At 42.0% G+C, this 22852-nt stretch overlaps 1 protein-coding gene across 4 annotated transcripts in view; it reads left to right on the forward strand.

The window, feature by feature from the left end:
* LOC149308962 (synaptotagmin-C-like) overlaps window positions 1-22852 on the forward strand; it is a 66760-nt gene that overhangs the window by 35895 nt on the left and 8013 nt on the right. For all 4 annotated transcript variants that reach the window (XM_089531511.1, XM_089531507.1, XM_089531510.1 and 1 more), the window contains 2 exons: window positions 1908-2463; window positions 21849-21969. In XM_089531511.1, the coding sequence (XP_089387637.1) occupies window positions 1908-2463; window positions 21849-21969 (677 nt within the window). The remainder of the gene's footprint in view (window positions 1-1907; window positions 2464-21848; window positions 21970-22852) is intronic.

The raw sequence follows: 22852 nt of genomic DNA on the forward strand, positions 1-22852 counted from the left end.
TTAATATATATGTTAACCTGCCAGCACAGGTGAAGTCTGAATTCAAAAGTCATGCAGCATTTGAAGTGAGATTGGAACTAGACTGAGCCTTATTGCACGAGGAAAAAAAGCAGAAACGGAACCATAGAATAGCAACTTTCTCCATACCTTATTGCATGATGTCATAGCATTTCACTTTTCTTCCTTCAGGAGATGGTTGTAAAAGCATGTCTGTCTTCTAGATGAAAAAATCAGTTTGACAGAAGAGAACTGAAGTGCTACAATGTCATGCAGTAAGGCATTTGTCTTCTTGTGCGACAAGGCTCTTGGATGCTGGCATAGATACCTCACTGTCCCTCAGCACCCTGCTTCTCCATCTCTAAAAAAGAAATAACAAGAAAAATTCAAAGGGTTGTTGTGAGGACACTGAAAATAAATGGTGCTGCCAGGTGGCAACCTGGAGATTATGCCAGCTGCTATTAAATCGCTGAAATGGTGAGAGTCAGTGTATCACCCACTCATTTTCACTCATTTTCTTCCCCTGCTTGTGGAGCAATAGTCGGTTCATCTTGCTACATCTGGTCGGGAAAGAAGGTAGATGAAAAGGGCTGCTGGAGCAAGATGTTAGGAAGTGCAGCACCTACACCTTCTTCTGCTGCTGTTCACTGGCTTTGCAAAGGATTGGCATGATTCAGGGGCTGAGCCCAAGAAATGCTAAAAACTAAACCTGGTCAGACTCTTTCCAAATGCAGAGCCCAGTATCCTAAAAGGTGACGATCTCTTCAGGCTCTTCGAGTGGGGTGTGACTTTTGCATGCTAACAATGGGTATGGTCATTTCAGAAGGGAATGCCTACTTTCAGTATATATTGAGATGTTTCAGCCCACTTTGCATGCTTCCCAGACAGATGGCTTTTCAAAGAAAATGAAGTTTTGGACAGAGGAGGACTAGAATGGCAGGAGCAGAGCAACAATGAAACCATAGAGCAAACTGAATAAGCATATAGCCAGGAGTTGGAGGGACAGAGAACGAGACAGCTAAGAAGCCTCTTTCTTTTGATCACTAGAAGATCAGACTTCCTTTAGTCTCTTAGCCTTCACATGGTGTCTGTCGCTCATATTGTTTATGTTCATAAAGGCCGGAAACACGGGAGAATCAGTTATTTGAGAAATATCAGTAAAAGATCTTTCCCAAATAACTACATGCATTTAAGTCAGTCTCTTAAATCTACCATTTGACATGATCAGTAGTTTTGTAGAAGAGAGTACGCTTGTTTTTTAAATAAAATATGTATGTGTCGAGTGGGCTCCATCACCTACCGAATGTGAATATTTTTGAGAAGAAGAGGCAGAAGGATGGATGATGCATTTCTAAAATTGTATTTGCAATCTATTTTTATATGTATAGATATAGCATTACATAGGTGGCTATTGCATCACACACACATCTACCTAGATATAGTATGAAAGGTTCCTGAAAATAGCCAGTCTCTTTCTCATTCTCTCCCTCCCTCTCTCTGTGTGTTATTCATAGAGATATAAAGATATATAGAGAGATTTATAAAGATAACGTTTTATTATTATTCTGCGCACCTTTGTAGTAGACCAGAAAGAGCTTATTTCCTTAATTGGTAACAATTAGAATAGACCCAGTGAATTCAATGAGACTTACATTGGCCAGGAGTAATGCAATTCTTTTTGATTTCAGTGGGTCTACTAAATATGACTAAGTCTAAATATAATCTGGATCCAACCCAAAGCTTTAAAGTGAATTAGTCTAACTGATCCACTAGACATTGAAGGCTCACACAAAACTAAGATGCTCACTGCCACTGTTTTTACTATGAACAAAGGATTTCCTTGTTTATCTCAAGAAATATGCTGGATTTCTGTACGTTCATGATGGGAACCCCTGGTTTGCTCTCTGCAGGTACAACACACTGCCACGTCCTGTGACCCAGCAGCTGAGCAGCCCAGACACCGGAGTCCACATCGGAGGGGAGGAGAAGGTAGAACAAGTGACCAGCATTGGGCAGATCAAACCAGAATTATATAAACAGCGCTCGGGTGAGTCGGACTCCAAGAAAGGAGAGGCTCAAAGCTGTGGACGGCTAAGCTTTGCTTTGCGTTATGCCTACAGTACGGAGCAGCTAGTGGTGAGGATTCTCCGGGCCTTGGACCTACCTGCCAAAGATGCCAATGGCTTCTCCGACCCCTATGTGAAAATGTACCTGCTCCCCGACCGGAAGAAGAAGTTCCAGACAAAGGTGCATCGCAAGACGCTGAATCCTGTTTTCAATGAGACTTTTAACTTCAATGTCCCTTTTGCCGAGCTGCCCTCCCGCAAACTCCACTTCAGTGTCTACGATTTTGACCGCTTCTCTCGTCACGACCTCATTGGCCAGGTAGTTCTTGACAATCTGCTGGAGATTGCTGAGCGAGATAATGACACGCCTCTTTGGAGGGACATCATGGAAGCCAGTTCGGTGAGTGGGGTTATTATTTGGAGTGGGGAAGGAGAGGAGTGCATCTCCCCAGCCTGGCTTTGGTGGCTGGATTTTACATTTTTTGGAGTACACATCCCCACATCTCTCAGTCTAGCTCCTGGCTTTGGTGGCTGGAGAATTTTGAGAGTCATCCAAAGTGTAACTTGTTCAAGCTCTAGATCTCCCCTAAATCAGTCCAGGCCACAGCAACAACTCAGGCACAAAGGTCTGCCTAGCTATACTAGTCAGCCACATGAATTCATCCCAAATGAATTTGTTTAACACAGTGATTCCCACACTGTGGTCCTCCAGTTGTTTTGGACTTGAACTCCCAGAAGCCCCTGCCAACAGTCAGGAATTCTGAGAGCTGAAGTCCAAAACATCTGTAGGACCAAAGTTTGAGAATCACTGGTTTAACAGATTCATCTTTTATTTGTCAGAGAGAGGAAGCAGTGTTTAAAGTTCAGTCCAGGTATCACAGTTATCTTGACCATTCCATAACAGGGGGATCACATTGAAAGGGGAGAGTGAGTTTCAGGGGATGTTGCAAACATCATGACCACTCCCTGAAATATTTGCTGCAAATCCAGACCTGCAGTCCAGCCATTAGAAAGAAGACTGGTTGGTGACAAGTTAAATTTAGAACATCCCTCCAGAACATCCCTCTAGGTGGCAAAGTGTCTGGCCCTCAGAATTCTTTCCCCCCCAAATGTTATTTGCTCCAAAATGCCCTCTGAGGATATGGAAGGCATTTCCAACATATTTTGACCCCGTTCCCTGCACTCTGGGGGCATAGGACGCATTTCTACCACATTTTGGACTCTGCTAGGCTAATATAGGTTCAGAAGAAGCTTTTTTGAAAGAGGAATTACCTTTTGCTCACTTCCTGTTAAAAAAGGGCTTCTCTTGGCCAAGAAAACCCCCAAAACATGCTGAAAAGGCACCCCAGGTCTCCTAGAGGACTTTTTGGAGCAAAAAATAGTTTGATTTATTTTTGTGGGTACAATGTGTTGGGTTTTTCACACCTCCAAGGTCTCCTGAGAAGCTAATGTGAGCCCTACCACAGTTGTCCACCTCTGCTCTGGGAAGAAGTCTGAAATCCTTTTTTGTGGTGCCCGCCCTTCTCCCTAGTCACTTTAAGGTTAATGCTTTGCTACAGATTTCTAACTAAGGAGAAGAATCTGGTACCTGTCTAATCCAACCAGCAAGCTGCAGAACCCAGTCCCAAAGCAGACCATTGTTCCACTATCATTCAGGGGTCCAGGCTCTGACAGTCATGAAATCTGCTCAGGCTATATAAGGGGACATCTCGATTCTAACCTCCCTTGCAGGAGCTTTTTTGTACTGAAATGTATAGCAGTTATGTGGGATGCTGCAGTAGTTTTCCAAATCTGTGACATGGGCTGCTCTGCTCTTTTGCTGAGATCTGGACCTGCATTCGTTGCTATAGGGAGTGAAACTTATAATGTGAAAAGTAGCCTGTAAAGACCTTTTTGATTAATGCAGCAGCTGGAAACACTCCTTTATCAGACTCGGTTTACTCTGTCTACAAAATGGGATCAGCTGCAATAAAATAACTTAACAGTTTTTTGCTTTAAGAAAACACAGAAGATTTGAAAATTCAAGACTGAAAATCAGATTGAAGAGGCATTGGAGGAGAGGCTTGAACAACTTTGACTGTGCCACTTCTTTATCTTCCTTGTTTGTGTGTGCATACATAGTACATGCCTTTAATTTCTCCAATCTGGGCAGACAGCAGTGGGGTTTAGATTGTCTTAGAAATATTGCAGAGGGATGTTTGGAGTAATTATTTTTAACTACTTGCATCATCACTGATTCAGTCAAATTTGGAGTTCCTTGCACCTGTTTCAATGTTTTATGTATATGGAGTTCAAAAAATTCACACACTCACACACATATGCAGATACACATTCCAAAAAGCAAACCTTGATTTAATCATTTTATATAAGGGACACCATTATAAATGGCATGTAGTTTGGTCTTTCAAAGTAGAAGGGCATCTGCTTTGCAAAGAACAAATAGGAGGAGATTTGTACAGCATGTGCTGCGCCATTAAAGGGTTACAGAGTACAACAGTGGACGGTGTGTAAGTGTGTGTAAGTGTGTAAAAAGGCTTATACAAGGAGAGGCATAAGCCAGGAATTGATTTGGGCAGGAGAAAGAGGTAATTTGAAGGGGAAATAACAAGTTCTGGCAGAAAAATGTTTCAGGGTATAAATGAGGAGCTGATGGGGGGCAGATTGGGGCAACTGTAGAAAGAGTTTGAGAAAGGAGAGGTATAGAAAGCCAAAGTGGAGAGAAGTTTCTGCTGGACTACAGAATCCAGAATCCACCCTTGGCCATGTAGGTGAGAAATTCTGGGGCTTGTAGTCCAAAGGTATTTCTATTTTCCCAGCTTTTGTAGCTGTCAACATACCTGTTGACCTCTCCCATCCCCCATCATGCCATCCATTCCCTTGAGCTCTCTGAGATGTCTGCACAAATAGGGTTGCTTTTTCTCCCTTTTCTTTCTTTTTTCCCTTCTTGCTGTGAATATTTTTAGCTGTGTTTGTTATTCATGAAGCTGGTGGTGGCTAATTAGGGCAGTCAGGTGTGAGCCAGGCGTTCTCTTCCCTGGTGACAGTCAGACATCCCTCCCCATACCTGCCATCATCTCAGGTTTGTGCTTCTTCCATCCCTCCATCCCTCCAGCTGTGCCAATTGTCCCTTTGGTCCCCAGTCCAAACCTGTAGCCACCTTCTCTCCCATCCGCCCCCAATTCCCAAAGCCCCAAATGTTCTCTTCCTTGAATGCAATTGTCATTGATCCATGGTCTTGTTCCTTAGGCTCCAGGAAATCAGCTGATTTTGGAAGGTGGGGGAGTACGCTTGTAGGGATGTTAATGCTGGTGTGGAGAGGGATGTAGCCACAAGCTCAAGAAACAGAAAGATGGAAAGCAGCTGAAGGATTCCCTGCATCTCAACTGGCATGTGGGTGCTGCAGCGAGATGCTGCCCCATGGAGTGCTTGTGCCATCCAGCCATGCCCTTTTGTGGCATACTCCATTCCATCCCACCCACCCTCTTTGCTGTTTTTCCTTCTGACAGTCAGTTAGCATTCTGTGATTGAATTCTTGGGGTTCTCCCACTTTAGAGTTCTTTGGGGTTCTCCCAATTTAGGACATTTTTCTGCTAAGGTTTCTGAAGAAAACCAAGGAGCTTTTCTGGGCATTTTAATACCTGTTTCTTATCTCTGTGAATGGTGCTGGTCTGGCTGTACATACTGTACAATGAGGTACACTTGGCCCTCTGCATCTACAGATTCTTTACCCATGGCTTGGGGAAAAAGAAAAATTCACACACTCACACACATACACAGATGCAGATGCACATTCCAAAAAGCAAACCTTGATTTAACCATTTTATATAAGGGATACCATTTTACTATGCCATTGTATTAAATGAGACTTGAGCATCCATGAATTTTGGTATCCATGGGAGGTCCGGGAACCAAACCCCAGTAGATACCAAGGGCCCACTGCATTTCTGCCAGTCCCATCACTATTACAAATTAACCAAAAATTCCATTCTTTTTGCCATGATATTTAATGCCTGTACAAAGTTGCTGAGTAAATTCATCACGGAGTTTGGAGCTGGGTGCCTTCAGTATGGTGACGACACCCAGTTCTATTTCTCCTTTGCATCAAAAGCTAGTGTCTGAACACTGTAATGGGATGGATGAAGCCAAATAAATTGAAACTGAATTGTAACAAGATGGAGTGTCCATGAATCAGGAGTTCCTAGGTCCAAGAACTGTGAGTAAACAACCTGCCTTAGATGAGGTGCTCTTCCTCTCCCCTGGGGGAGCATGCATGTAGCTCAGGTATTCCTGTCTCTCTTACCTAGGTGGATATCATGGCTTGGAAGACCTTGGTGGACTTCATGGCTTGGAACGTCTGAAGTCACCTTCATTCAGGCACCAGCTATAACAATTCCAAGGTCCCTTTTACACTGCATGATTATAACACTATGATTTCACTTTACCTGCTGTGGTTCCATCCTATGGAATCCTAGGGTTTGCAGTTTGTTGTTGTGTGCCTTCAAGTCATTTCTGACTTATGGTGACCATAAGGAAAACCTATAATGGGGTTTTCTTGGCAAGATTTCTTCAGAGGAGGTTTGCCATTTCTTTCCCCAGGGGCTGAGAGAATGTGACTTGCTCAAGGCCATCCAGTGGGTTTCATGGCTGAGCTGGGAATCGACCCCTGGTCTCCAGAGCCGTAGTCAAACATTCAAATCACTACACCATGCTGGAGGGGTATTTAGAATTATCAGCCTGAAAGCTATATTGCCCCACTAAACTACAAACGCCAGGATTCCATATGATGCAGCCAAGTGAATAAGTGCTATAATTGTCTAGTGTGAATGGGGCTCCAAACAGAGACAATCTGGCCACAGTAGTTTACATGTTAGTGAGTTCCCAATTAGATTTCTTCAGTGCATGCTACATGGGATGTCTCTTGAATATAACATGGAGGACATAGCTAGTGTAATATGTGGCAGCCAGCATGAGAACCATGTAGCAGGAGCATGCCATATGGACATAGGTACCTTCCTTGGCTGTTTTTAGACCCTTAATCTCTCCAGTCTCCTCTGGATCACAATTTTCCTGCTTTACCAAAGAAGTGAATAACCCTTCTTCGAGACATCCAAAAGGAACTTTGTCATTTAAGACTTTAAAATACAGAACCTGCCTTTTCAAAACTAGAGTTGGACTGGTGTTTTTTTTTGGGGGGGGGGGTTGTATTTTTGTGTTTTGGATCTGCTTTTTTATTTTTGCATTGTTCCATTTTTGGCAGTCAGTTTTTGGTAGGTCCCTGGGAGAGACATTTGGTCTCTGCACATGCCACAGTTGCACATTCCTGGTGTCTAGAAACCATCTGACACTGTTTTTTCAAGGAACTGCATTGTCTGCCAATACAGTTCCAGTCAATATTCAAGTGTTGCTTATGACTTTCAAAGCTCTAAATGGTTTTTTTTTGTTGTTGTCAATCCTGACCTAAAGCAACCCTGTAGATGAGACATCTCCAAGATTTCCTGTCTTCCACTGCTCTGTTGAATTCCTGCAAATTCACACCTTTGACCTCTTTTATCCATCCATCTAGTATGCGTCCTTCCCCGTTTTCTCCTTCCCTGCACCTTTCCTAGCATTATTGTTTTCTCCAATGAATCATGCCTTCTCTTGATGCAGCCAAAGTATGACAGCCTTGCTAGATTACCGCACTACACTCTTATAGCTCTGCTATTCCACTTTTACTGTTCTGGCTGCCTCCTTTTGCATTTTGGGATTTGCAGTTTAGGGAGGTGCATTTAGAATTCTGAGCCAGAGAGCTCTTAGGCCTCACTGAGCTACAAACCCAGAATGCAACAGGAGGCAGCCAGAGCAGTAAATGTGGAATAGCAGCCCTATAAGAGGCTAGTGCGGTAAAGTGGTTAGTTTTGTCATCTTGGCTTCCAGAGAGATTTCTAGTTCGATCTGTTCTAGTACCCATTTATTTGACTTCTTGGCTGACCATGGTATCCTCAGCAATCTTCTCCAGCACCACATTTCAAATAAATTGATTTTTTCCTATCTGCTTTCTTAACTGTCCAGCTCTCAGATCCATACTTAGTAATAGGGGATACAATGGCTTGTACAGTTCTAACGTTTGTGCTCAGTTGTATGTCTTTACATTAATTTAGGGCCTAGATATTTGAAGAAGAAGCTGTTACTGTATATATTTCCATATTTAATAAGATTTGCTGGGGTGGATATCACCTCAGTGTTCCATTATTGGGAGCAATATACCATTTGGAAACAAAGGAGATGGGACTCTGTGTTGGTGATGCACTGGTAGTGGAATTCCCTCCCCTTGGAAGCCCAGTGGGTGCCAATGTTGCTCTCATTTTGACACCATGTTCAAATATATCTGTTCATCCATTTGAGGCCAAGTGCACATGCCTGGTTCTGTTTGCAGATTCTACATTGATTTGTGAGATTATTTTAGGTTGTGCTATTGATTATGCCGTCTCTTGGGATTGTCAGATTCAGGGCAGGCTTTAAAGCTACCAACTAACAAACAAAGAAAACATTGCACATTTCCAAGAGAAAAGATAAGTACAAACCCAAAATGGTCACTGCAATCAATAGCACTGTATATACACACTGAGAAGTGTGCCTACACTGTTGTGGGTGTGGAACAGCGGGCAAAAAACACTCTGAAGTTTCATACCACCTGCCTCAGTGGCATCCAACACATGTCCCCTGCCTTCTTTTGATATGAACAAGCATTGCCCTCTCTCTGAATTGGCTATGTTTATCTTCAGTGACATGGCTGTAGGACCAGATCTGTTTTGCTGATGCTTTGCACAAGTGATATCATCCCTAATTGTCTGGGATCATATAGTGAGGAGGGAAGACAAAGCTGTTTAGATGCCAGTAGAATACAGAGGATGGTACCTAAGCAGCCCTAAATGTACAAACAGAAACGGCACAGAGGTTTCCATGGAATATCCTGCTCCCTTGTCCAAAAAAACCTCCTTTCTATGCCAAATATGGTCTTCCATGAACATTTGATGCCTTCTTAGCTGTCAGTTATCATGGATGTAACATCTTGGGGTTGTTGTTATTGCATATAAGAGACATTTGAAATGTTCATACCCAGCTCACCAAAGAAAATTTTATGAAGGTTCTTTTGCTCAAAAAATTTTGTTTTTTACACAAAATGCAGTTGTTTGGGTAGAGCTTTGTACTTCATGCAAAATACAATATTTTTGGCCCCAAAATATGATTGGTGTTGGTGCTGTTGCTGGTGACCAAAAAAGAACATGACATGTCCATTCTTGTTGAAGGTGAGAAATTTTTTGAAGATTCTTTACATCAGAATTTGTCTCCAGTTTGTAAACAGCTGTTCAACATTTCATTGTGACAAGAAATGTCTACAGATGACTTAGCAAAAAAAAAATATGACTAATACTATATATATGGAGAGAGCAAGAAAGGAGAGAAAGTACTGTGTACATCATCTGTAGCAAGGGATGCATGCAGCTGCTTGATGGAACATATGTTTTGTATTCAGAAGGTCTTGGTCTAATTCCTGATAGGTCTGAGGAAAGGCTCAGTTTGAAACTCTGGGGAGCCACTGTTTCTAAGTGTAGGCCAGGAATGTGCAGCTATCAATATGAGCCCCAGGTCTTTCTGGGGGCCACACAGACAGCAAAAAATGCCAACAAACCAGCCAACCCAGAAGCCCACTTGTAGTTCTGTAAAGCTGGCATAAATAGCAGAAAGGAGGCTGCACCTTTATTTAATTAATTCCAGGAAGGGCAAGAAATCACTTTAAAAGACGAGTAGCTCAAAGGCTGCAAAAGCAGCCTAGTGAAGCCATATATGAACCCAAGACTTGGTCAGTCTTGATGTAGACCCAGGGTTGGGAAACCTCTGACCCTCCAGATGTTCTTGGCATGTATCCCTCTTCTGCTTTATAGCATAGACTAGTGGTTCCCAAACGTTGGTCCTGAAGATGTTTTGGACTTCAGCTGCAAAAAATTCTTGACTATTGGTCAAGCTGGCTGGAGCTTCTGGGAGTTGAAGTCCAAAAGCCTGAAGGACCAAAGTTTGGAAATCACTGGCATAGATTGGTCTATGAAGTTGTAGTCTGGGGGTGGGGAAAGTGTGGCCCACTTGCTGCATGCGGCCTCCAGGGCTGTTTGTATGTCCTCCAATGGCCCCCCCCCTTTTTTTTTGTCCCCGAATGCCCTTTAGGGGTTGTGGGCACATTTTTATTGTGGAGGTGATAGTCCATTTTTGGCCCAGGAGAGACCGTTTATAAAAACAGGAAGTGAACAGGAAATTGCTTTTACATACTTGCTGTTATAAAGGTCTCTCCTGGGCAGACAGCTTGGAGTGTTCCTGTAATGTTCAGAAACACAAACCGTGTGCTTCTGTAATGTTCAGAAGCACAAATGGAGGCTCACTTCTATTTTGTTTTCTTCTGATAACCTCAAGATGGTGTACATGGCTCTTTGAGCTTGTATGCTCCTCACAACAATCTTGTGATGTTGATCAAGCTGTGAATGGCCAGGGTCACCTAGAGAATTTCATCGCTCAGTGGAGACAGAAACCTATAACTCCCAAATCCTAGCCTCAGCTTTTTAGATGGCTTGAAAGAGCCTGCCCACCTAATGCCCTCCATGCTTTTTGAGTGGCAAGAATTGTGGTCCAGTCTATCTGACTAGTGAAAGTTAACTGCACAGGGGTCCCATCATTTATAAGAAACCTATCATAAATACCTTTAGTGAGGAAGAGAATTAGGTCCTCCTACCTAAATTGTGTGGGTCTATTTTAATGTCACCAACTTTACCCAATTTTTTAAAGAAAACTCCCTGGTTGTTGTAACACTCCGGGTAGTACAGTACACAGCAAGAATGGATGATATCACAATCCATTTGCAGCTCTTTTGTACCTATTTCAACATTCTCCCTGGGGCAGAGTGGTGTGAGAAGAATAAGGTCCTTGCTGCCCCCATTCCTCTCTTCCTCCATGTAATATTTACATTAACCCAGGGTCAAGAATAAAAACTCATCTATAAAGAGAAGTGTTTTACCGTAGTTTGTTGTGTCTGTGCTGTTCATCATTCATGAGAAGGATGCTGTGAAAGGTCACATCTACCTTTTCTTGCAAAAGTAGGACAGGCCTGCATTATAGGACTGTTGTAAATATTAAAGAGTGAATGTGTGTGAAAGATATAGTGAGCATTAGAGAATCCTGTGGCACCTTCAATGGTACCAGATTTATTATACCATAAGGTTTCATCAGTTATAGCCAGCAACATCAGAGACAAATAGTGTTAGCCAGAATTTCAGAGAATGAGAAAGTATAAGGCTAGGGATGGAATTATAGAGAGTGAGATCAGAGAGAAATTGAATGCAGACAGCCAGGTCCTGACAGTTGAGCAATTATGTTGTTAACCCTAGCCATTCACAAAACTGTTGTTGCTGATAACATGAACCTCTTGGCCCTAGGAAAGCCAATTAACACAAGTAGTATGATAAGAAACCCTTATCCCAATTCAGACCTCTTGTGCCAGCCAGGAACTTCCTAATGAATTACAAATTGACAGATTCTCCCTTTAATCTCCCTTTGGAGTTTCTTTGCACCAAGTGACTAAATCAGTGACTAGACTAGTTCGGGTTGTTGCATCTTATCAATGGGGCTATAGGCCAGTAAAGCTTATAGGGGTAATGAATGTGTTAAGATTTTTACAGACTCTGTTGTTTATGCTTCAGCAGCCTAGCACACCTACTCCTTTGGACATTAAAGATGAGGAAAGTATTTTATAGCTGCTTGTTATTCATTCACTGAATTCCTGCATCTGGGAAACCCCATGCTAAGGTTCCTACCTCTTCTTCTTTTAAAAGGAGGATGTGATTTATGAATGGAAGAGATGTAACACAAAAAAGTGCAGAATGGCATGTGCACTCTGGAAGATGCAACTCCCCTGGCAGCATTCCTGTCTGTGGTTGTTCTCTCCACTGGTAATGGTTGGGTGACCCTGAAAAGACTGCAAAATTTACGACTGTTACTTCTTTGGACTATAACTCTCAGAATCTCCCTAGACAGCAGGACTACTGACTTGTAACTTTCACAAGCTATTGTCAGTCCTTGGGCCCAAATCATTTTTTGTCAGATTTACACTCCAACCTCTCAAGGTGGAGGTTATATCAAATCAGAGTTGTAAAAAATCGACTCTGAAAAAAGTATTCTTATGAACTATAAAAGCTGTCTCCATTTTTTAAAATGTATTTATTTATTTATTTATTGTCTCCTAATGACATTTTAGTGCCTTGAATAACTGCATGGTGAACAGAAACAGTGGTGTTATAAAAAGAGCTAGGTTTTTCAGGTCTTTTAGACTAGCAGGGAAAATTATGCCCTCTCCCATCTTCTCTGTCCTTTCTGAATTTACCTGCAGTCTCCACAGTAGCTGTGGTGGAATGGGGCAATTTTCCCAGCACAATATATTGTGAACCATCCCTACTGTATGTATTTGGATGTGACTTAGTCTTGGATGTGCAATTAAAGGCTATTAACTTTACAAAACATTTCTGCCAAGTAGAGATTAAAAACTGCTAGAAATGATTTATTGTTATGGTTCAACCCAGCAACCTGAATTGTTGGACTCTTCTTGGAAGCAGAAGACAATTGCCCCATGGTGGCTGGGCAGTCCTAGGAGTTGTAATAGTCATAATCACATTCATAATAATATTTATTTCTTACCTGCTTCTCGCTATGGATTGAGGCGGAGAACAACAACAACAGTTTAAAATACAGCAAGAGATTGGACGTGTAATACCAGTTATAAAGCACGTAACATCAGTTAAAACCAATCAATTCATACTTTAAAACTCCTAATTTAAAAATTGCCTGGATAGGCCTCTTTGTTGTCCAAAGGAGTAACTTTCCCCAAGTTCTAGGGAAGTGTTTTCTGTCTGCCCAAAATAAATAAATAAATAAATAACTATACAAAGTACAATAACATAATTTTCTATATGGCCAACACAGCTACCCTCTGGACATATTTCCCAAAAGAGAGAGTGGAAGAAAGAGGGAGAGAAAGAGAGTGAGTTGTGTGCCTTCAAGTCATTTCCGACTTATGGCGACCCTAAGGCAAACCTATCATGGGGTTTTCTTGGCAAGATTCATTCAGAGGAGGTTTGCCATTGTCTTCCCCTGAGGCTGAGAGAATGTGACTTGCCCAAGGTTACCCAGAGGGTACAATTATCCTAGCTTGGCACGTCCATGCATATTTCACAGGCAATGCTTTCGGATCAGTGCCAGCATAAGGAGGCTGGCAATTCCTCTCCCATCTTTCCAGCCTCAAATTCCCCTTTCCCTCTCCCCCACCACCTCTTTGCTCAGCCCTGCCCTGTCATGCTCCACCACGCACCACTCTTGTGCACTTTCTCTCTCAGCCCTGGTCCCCATGGGGCTTGTCCTGGCTGGCAGCCAACAAAGCCCTTACCTGCCCCAAAACAAGTGAGTTGGCAAAGCAGACCAAAGGACTGGAGTGGGGGAGTGGAGTTGGAGGGTGGTAGTGATGAGGAGGAGAGGAGTGCCAGCCAGAGGAGAGGAAAGGAGGGGAAAGCTTCATTCATATTGATGAGGCTGTAAGTGGGATCGAGCTGGTAAAGGGGCATAAAATATTCACACAGAAAACCATGCACAACGTGGGGAAGATTGGCACCCACTCCCACCCTGGCTGCCAACAGCTAAACTTCTTAACCTGTCTCTCTGCTTCCATGCTAGGCTGTCTTAATGTTGCCACTTTCAGTATGTATGTGTGTGTTTAGGATCCCTGTACCTTAACCTATGGGTGTGGAAGTTCTTCTGTACATTTATATTTAGCTTGTGAATGGAAACCCCCAGTTTGCCCCCAGTTCCCTGCCCTACTCCCTTGTAAAGCTGTTGTACCCACCATGACCATAGTGCAGGCAGGAATGCCACAGGCGCAGCTCTTCCCACCATTGCATCTCTTTACCAGGAAGTCACCTGTTCATTTTCTGCCTGTCAAGCAGCTACTGGTGAGGGCAAGGTAGAAAGGATCATAGCTATTCAGCACATAACACTTGGATAGGGTCAAGATCATGGGTGGGAATCATGCAGCCTGCCAGATGTTGTTGAACACCAAGTCATACAATCACAGAGTTGGAAGGAACCAAGAAATTGCTACAGGTTGAGTCTTACCTGGGATTTTAATATTCTTATCTGGAATTTTGATATCCGAAATATTCCAAGATCCAAAATTGTCCACATGGGTGGCTGATACAGTGACACTTTGCTTTCTGATGGTTCAGTGTACACAACCGTTGTTTCATGCACACAGTTATTAAAAATATTGTGTATAAAAATACCTTCAGGCTATGTGTATATGAAACATAAATGCATTTTGTGTTTAGACTTGGGTCCCATCCCCAAGATCTCTCATTATGTATATGCAAACATTCATTGAGGACCCATGCTGATCTACTACAAATCACCAGTAGATTTAGTTTTCAAAGAGAAAGCCATGCTAGTCTCAGTAGATCCAGTCTACCACCCATCCACCCATTTCTGCTGCTTTGACTAATCTAGGGTCAAATAGAGAATAACTTCGATTCACAAAGAGCTATTTTAAAGCTTGATTTCTCATTGAGTAGTACACCTAGATCAGGGCTGTAGCATTTCACACTGCAAGTAAGGGCTCACTTGATGCAATGCCAATTTCACACCTCCAAAAAACTCAAGACATTATTCCATCCACATAGGGAGTAGGTTCAGTCTGGCATTGTAATTCTATTGATTTACTGTTCTGATGTGAGCCACTTTGGGAGGGTTTGGCCCTGAGAAGCAATATATAAATATTTTAAATAAATAACTACATAATACCAAGGGAATCTTTCAGATTATAGGTAGGCAGGGTAAGAGGGAACCATCTTACTAGATTTAGAATGAGTAGTAGAGCCCGACAAGCATTTTCAGCAGAAATAAAGCATTTTGTCACCACTTTAACAGTCATGATTCAGTGCTATATAATTCTGGATTTGTAGTTTTGTGGGATATCAGCCTTTCCTGTCAGAAAGCTCTGGTGCCCCGCCAAATTACAAATCCCAGAATTCCATAGCATTGAGCCATGGAAGTTAAGCTGGTGTCAAATTGCTTTATTTCTATGGTGTGGCTGCAGCCTCTGAGAAAGATTAACGCCTAGGAGAGGAAGAAGGTCGATGCTAATACAGCAGTGTCTGGTGTCCACCATGTCTTTGGGATGGTGAAGATTTGCTAGGCTTTTAGAAGTTATCAGCCTACTCTGCTCTACTGTTATGTACCATAGATGAAAGCCACAAAGAGTTTTATAGTACCGTAAAGATTAGGTGATTTATTATAGCATGTCTAGTCTAGTTTATCAGATGCATTAAATTATATCCTGAATTTCATGTGTTTTTTATATACAGTAGAGGAGCCAGCATGGTGTAGTGGTTGGAGCATTGGACTAGGACTCTGGAGACCAGGCTTCAAATATCAGCTCAGCCATAGAGACCCACTGAGTGACCTTGAGCAAGTCACGCTCTCTCAGCCTCAGAGGATGACAATGGCCTTAACCTCCTCTGAAGAAGTTTGCTAAGAAAACCCCATGAGAGGTTCGGTTTAGGGCTGCCATGTGTTGGAAATGACTTCAAGGCACACAACAACAATATACGGTAGACATGGTTGTGGAGTGGAACTGTAGACAATGAGACCAGAAGGAAATTAAATGCAGAAAACAGTGACAGTACCAATTACATTATTGAGATAGGTTATTCGCCAAGCTATTGCTGATAACACAAACACTCTTGCAAAGGGAAAGCAATTGACACATGGAGTGTCAGCCCATGTGTTAAGTGACAAGAAATCCTTACCCTAATTCACACCTCAGGTGACAGACTGGATCTTTGGAACTCACAGAATCCAGTCTTTTCCATTAGAGAATTATTCCCTTCACATGGAACCCTAGGTGTTAGTGAGAAGATCATCTTGGTGTTCTTCCCAAAATGTTAGATTTCTACATGCTGAGAGTTTAGGAAGAACATCCAGTGGCTGGAGAACACCACCTGCAGGTAGATTCCATAGTAGTAGAGTCCAAAATTTGGTTTAACACCACAGTGAAAACTAGACCTAAGATGCATTAATGGAAGATAGTATATAGAGAGCTCTTGTAGCACCTTTGAGGATAAGTGAAAGAAAGAAATTGGCAGCATGTGCTTTCGTGGACATCTGAGGAAGTAGACTGAAGTCTACAAAAGCTCATGCTGTCAATTTTTTCTTTCACTTATCCTCAAAGGTGCTACAAGAGCTCTCTACATACTGATTCTACAGACTAACACAGCTATATCTTTGAATTCACCACTAATGGAAGATAGGTTTTCTTTTCTACCTTGCTGATTGTCACGTTTCATATTGGAAGGTCTGAATCATCTGTGGCATTTCTGATCATCTTTGTATTCATGCCATCACTTGGTATCCAGCAGTTCATCCCAGAATGATCAGCACTAATTATGCAGTGGCTGTATGTGCCGTCCTTACTCTCAGAGACATCTACATAGCATGGTATAGTATTTAGAGTTTTGGCTTGGGACTTGGGAGATGCTGGTTCTAATCTCTGGTGAAACATAAAGCTCACTTAGTATGGTTGGGCTCGTTGATCTCTCTTTTTCTCTCACACTGCCCAACCTCACAGGATTGTTATGAAGCTAAGGTGGAGCTTGTTTTTGCTACCTTGTGTTAATTGGAAGTTCAGTTTGTTGTGCTCTGCAATGCTAGAAATTTGGGGACTGCAGGAAAATTTCATTGGGAAGCAGAATTCTTTTTTGGGAGGAAGTGCTCTGTCCCCCATAGATAGACCCCTGCCTATTGGTCTCATCTGTAGGGCCCCGGCCTTGATTGTTCTCTGAATGGGGAAGAGATAACCATGAAAGACTACTACAACAAGGCAGCCTGTAACATACACCACAAGAGTACTGCCCTAAAAGTACTTTTTTCAGGACAGTGCTCTTGCCCTGAGATTCCTTCTTGCAACCTGAGGTATGGAGAAGTGGGGCCTGGCCCTGAGATCTGGAAACCCTATTGACCCCCATAAAAGATATTCAGGATATTTGCCTGGTTCAATAGAACATGCATGTGTGGGACTTTAATTTTGCAGATTTATCAGCGTCTTGAATATACTGTATAAAGAACTTGTGCATTAGTCATCTGGCTTTTCTTCATCAAAAGAAATGAAATGGGGATGGAGGAGGGAGTTATACTGAACCTTTAGAATATTTGAAAGTCTTTGTATGGAGATTTCTATCCAGTGGCACTTCCCCCTTAATACAAATATTGGTTCATATGCATTTTAAAACAGCATTCCCACCCACATACACTGATATCTGGGCTAGCAAGCACTAGCTTTTACAGAAAATCAAAAATATTCTGGCATATCTGTATTCATGTAATGGAAAAGCCTTTTAATATGAAATTTGGAGAAAGTCCTTTGAAGACCAGCCGCATTCTGAAAAGCGGTGGATTCTTTGTTTTTCTCTGTTCAAAAAGAAAGTGAGAAGGGAAAGAAAAGAAGTCACGTGGTACCTTTAAGGCTAATAGATTTATTTTAGCATGAGCTTTTGCTGATTACAGCCTGCTTCTTTAATATGCAATATTCAGGCATCATGTATATATGCACAGTGGGGATTGGACTAAATTAAAATGGGATATGTAAAATGACAATTGTAGCACTGGTCATAAACCTTCAAAGTGATGACTTGTCATAAACATCCTGGAATCTATAAGGCTATAAGACACAGGAGACTACAAGGTGAAGAGGCTGTTTTAGTTTATTTGTATGCCACCTTTCTACCAAAGTGGGACCCAAGACAGCTCCCAGAAAGAGCCGATTAAAAAAAACACAATACTTTCACATTAAAATATAATCACAATATAAAATAATTTTAAAACATGCAAATGTTTTAAAAGGTAAACGTCCCAGAATTAATTAACTCTGAGGTGTTGAAATATTCTGCTTTCAGGAAAGTACCATTCCATTGAAGCAGTGGTTCCCAACCTGTGGGTCAGGACCCCTTTGGGGGTCGAATGACCCTTTCATGGGGGTCGCCTAAGACCATTGGAAAACACCTATTGAATTACAGTTATGAAGCAGCAACAAAAATAATTTCATGTGTTTGGGTCACCACAACATTAGGAACTGTATTAAAGGGTCGTGGCATTAGGAAGATTGGGAACCACTGCATTGAAGGCAGAGTTGTTTTTTTCAAGAAGCTGCAGGGAGCTAACATGCTTAATTGTAATGAAAACCAGTTTATATATGTAGAATGGTTTGTTGTTGTTGTTGTTGTGTGCCTCCAAGTCGTTTCTGACTTACACAACCCTATCATGGGGTTTTCTTGGCAAGTTTCTTCAGAGGAGGTTTGCCATGGCCATCCTCTAAGGCTGAGAGAGTGTGACTTGCCCAAGGTCACCTAGTAAGTGGCCGAGCCAGGATTTGAACTCTGGTCTCCAGAGTCATAGTCCAATGCTCAAAAGTCATTATCTGTGTGAAAGCCTCAGCTAAAAGGCTGGAATTTGTAAATGTGCCCCAATTCAGCTGTGTCTTTTTAAAAAAGAATATTTCCTTGCTTGGCCTTTATAGAAGGGGAATAAATGTGCCATGTTTTCATTCCTACTGTTTGTGAAAGCTGGTTATAATTTTCACACATGTAAATTTTACTTCTGTGTGCGCTTGCATAACCCAAACACGAGAAAACATAGCCTGGTTGACAGCTCAAGGAAAAAGCCCTCTTGAGGGAGTGAATGGGTGATAACTGATTCATTATGGTAATTATTAATAGTCTTTCAAAAATTTAATAGCCTTTCAAAATCTAATGTTTAATCTGAGTAGCAAGAAATGAAATCTGAATAATGTTTTCATTTGTGAACTGATAACGTAGCTCTGAGTAGGAAGAAATGAAATCTGAATGAAGTTTTCCTTTATGAACTGATAACGTAGCTCTGAGTAGGAAGAAATGAAATCTGAATAATGTTCTCATTTTTGATCTGATAACTTTCTTTTGTATTTGATGAGCTATGGGTCGAATATTGTCTTGGTCATGTTTCAACTAGAGTTGTTGAAATCAAACCAGTGGTTGGGATGCTGGCTGTGCCTTTTGTTGCGATGCGTTTGATTGTGTTTTTAATATATTTGTTTTATTTCAGGTTATAATGGTGTGCGCTATATATTTTATTATTAGCCATTTTGAATATTATTAGCCAGGTCCCACCAACTTCAATATGTATACTTTGTGTGTATGGGCCTTCAGGTCGCTTGTGCGCATATGGTGACCCTATGAATTTCATAAAGTTTTCTTAGGCAAGGAATACTCAGAGGAGGTTTTGCCAATACCTTCCTCAGAAATACAGCCTACAGCACCTGGTCTTTCTTGGCGGCATCCCATCCCAAGTACTAACCAGGGCTGACCCTACTTAACTTCCAAGGTCAGATGCAATCTGGTACCTTTAGAGTATATAGACCCTCAGGTATACCTTTACTTAATTTACATCTGGATCTAAGACAGAGGCAAGCAGTTTCATGGGGGATGAGGGGACAGCTTCCTAGGTTACATTAGCACATCTGGATGCACAGGAAGTGCATGCCTGTCAACATTTCACAGATGAAAGCTGGGACATATCTGGCCAAACAGCATTAGAGTGTGGTAAAGACAGCAGAAGTTATTCATGAGGAAGAACACTCAAGCTAAGAGATGCTGCAGCAGTTTGCTTTTGCCTAAAACCACTGGGAAGGGCAATATTCCATCTCCTCCTCCCTGCTAGGTTCATTGAGTGCAAACTACGTTTACACTTTAAACTCTGTTTGCAATGACTCAAGTAAGTTGAGGACAACAGGCAAAAGTAAGAAGAGAAGAGAGAAACTGGGACATTTTAAAAGTAGCTGGAAAAATGGGACAACAGGGGATTAATTGGGACTGTCCCTGCAAAATTGGGTTAGTTAGAAGGTATACATCTGAAGGGTAACAAGTTGCCCACCCATTTTAAACTGTCCAGTACATCTGAGGAACTAGACTTAAGTCTACAAAAGCTCGTGCTGCCAACTTCTTTCTTTCAGTTAGTCTCAAAGGTGCTACAAGATCTCTCTATATACTGATTTTACAGACTAGCATGGCTATATCATTTAATTCTATCCAGTGATGACTCTCTCTTCAGGGTGGCCTCAATGCCAGAGGTGAGGCAAGCCATGGTTGATGAAGAGGGATTCTCATCTGTGCCCTGGTTCCTTACTTAAGACACAGTCTTTCTTCATGAATTTAGCAGGCAGCTACATTAACTTTTTTTCTCTTGGGTATCAAATTAAAAAAAAAAACCCTTTCTGTTAAAACAAGGATTGTATGGCCTGATTCTTTACTCTTTTTGCTCTTATCTGAGACTATTGTTGTATTTGTATTGTTTTTATATTTCTATTTTTATTATTATTATTATCATGGTTGCATTTCTGGTGAGTTACTTGGAAAGACAGCACAGAGGAAAGGTAGAATATAAATAACTTGGCAGAAGAATGCAAAGACAGCTGTGTTAATCTGGATCAGTATGCAAAGGGATATTGTAGTACCTTTGAGACCAACTGAAAAAGAGAAGGTTGTAGCATAAGCTTTCATAGGCTGAGTCTGTTTCATCAGATGCATGAAATCAAATGTCTATGGACTTAAAATGGGAGGAATCAACCATGTTATGAACAAGCAATTAATACATGCAGTGTACTGAGAACTGATGATACAGATTTCTAGTGATATCTGTATCCACAGATACTTTATCCACAAATTCAACCATCCACAGCTTGAAACTCTAAATAAATACACACACACACACTCCAAAAATAACACTTTGATTTTGCCATTTTATACAAGGGACACCATTTTACTATGCCACTGTATTTAATGGGACCTGAGCATCCACAGATTTTGGTATCCACAGGGGTCCTGGAACCAAACCCCTTCAGATACCAATAGACCCCTGAACTGGAAAGGTGTGGTACGTGAGTTAATCTGCTCAAACATTCTGAAAATCCTTTGCTCTAAATTTGCCACTTTGAGGTCAGTGAGAAGAGTGTCCTAGGAGACTGAAGTGTTCTTCCCCTGGATTTTATGTATTGTCATTATTAAATAGGGGGAGTATTTCTAATATTGGCACCATGCTTTCAGGGAGAATTCGTGGGTTTCTTATTGATGAATGGTTTCAATAAGGATAAGCAAGTTTCCCTTAAAACACCATGAGCAGCAGTTAGGAGAAGTGCTTAGTAGTGAGGAATGTGTGTCCCTCCCAGTGCTGTTGGGCTGCACTTCCCACAATACTTCACTGTCAGCCATGCTGGCTGAGGCTGATATATCTCAACAGCTTCTGGAAAAACACAGTATTTTAGCCCCTTATGTCAGAATTGCAAGTAGATTGGAAGATGGAGGTGCACACCTATCCAAGGGTAGTGTTGACTAAAATCCAGCAAGCTCAGCTCTCCTTCTCTTGTCTGGGGACTTTTTCATCAGATTGAATCATGGATGTGTAGAGTTGGAAGGGGCTTTTAGAGAGTGCATCTAATCCAACCCCCTGCGTGGCACAAGATCTGCAATGCAGGATGTAACTGCAGCATCCCTGACAGGTGGCTCTCCAGCCTCTGCTTCAATAGCCCCAGTAATGTTTTTTTTTTAATTATTATTATTATTATTATTATTATTATTATTATATCATTTTTGTCATGGATCCTAAAGCACACTCTGGGCCTTTTTCCATCTCCCATAGGAAAAAGCAGATCTGGGGGAGCTGAATTTCTCCCTCTGTTACCTGCCCACAGCCGGACGTCTCACTGTCACCATAATCAAGGCCACCAACCTCAAAGCCATGGACCTGACTGGATTTTCTGGTGAGCAAAAATTCTGGATCCCCAGGCTGTTAATATTAACATTTGGGCAAAAGCAGTGGGATTCTAGAGATGTAGACTGGGGTAGATTGAGGGCCAAGGGGACAGATTGGGCTGGTTGGAAGGGGCAGATCAAGTATAAGGAAAGAAACAAAATGGTACAGAGCAGATGGGGAAAAAAATAAGACAACTAGGGTAGGAGTGAGCAAAAGGTAGATTGACATCTACTCAGAAATGTTTTGGACAGCAACTCCCAAGATCCCTCTATCAGCATGGCCATTGGCCATCTTTGCTGAGGGATTGTGGGAGTTGTAGTCTAAAAGAGTAACATTTCCCAAGATCTGAATCTCCTATCATGATTTGCAGTGGAGCTGTGCTGGTTTCTGACTTCCAAGAAAAAACAACCAATGGATCAAGATAGAAAGGTGTAATGTAATTTTCTGTTTACAGGGAATTATTCAGCACATAGAAGTGTTTGGGAATGTCATTTGCCTCCCCTTGCAGCTCCTGCCCATTCCACTAAATCATTTTGCTGTGTGTGTGGATCAGGCCTTACCATGTTGACCTCCTGTGGGGCTGATAGAGGAGAAAGCAGACTAGCCAATCATAGGCATTGCTTCCCAGCCACCAAAGACCAGCTTAGATGGGACTGGGAAATGTTGCACAACAACCACAATATTGACTAAGCCATCCTCATTATTTTAAGCCAATAAGGGCTAAAACTACAACTCATATCTCTGTATGCCAAAGATATGAGTGGTTGGGAGGCTCCCTGAGGAAGAACCTGCTGCCACCCCAGCACCTGTCACCTGAGGTGTTTTCCTCACTCTGCCAATGGTGGTCCTGGATGGTAGTTTTCAGAGGCAGGGTTGGGGACAAATGTGGA

This window comes from Sceloporus occidentalis, unplaced genomic scaffold (assembly GCF_023333645.1).
Source record: "Sceloporus occidentalis isolate IW3139 unplaced genomic scaffold, rSceOcc1.0.p SCAF_7, whole genome shotgun sequence".
Taxonomy (NCBI): Eukaryota; Metazoa; Chordata; class Lepidosauria; order Squamata; family Phrynosomatidae; genus Sceloporus; species Sceloporus occidentalis.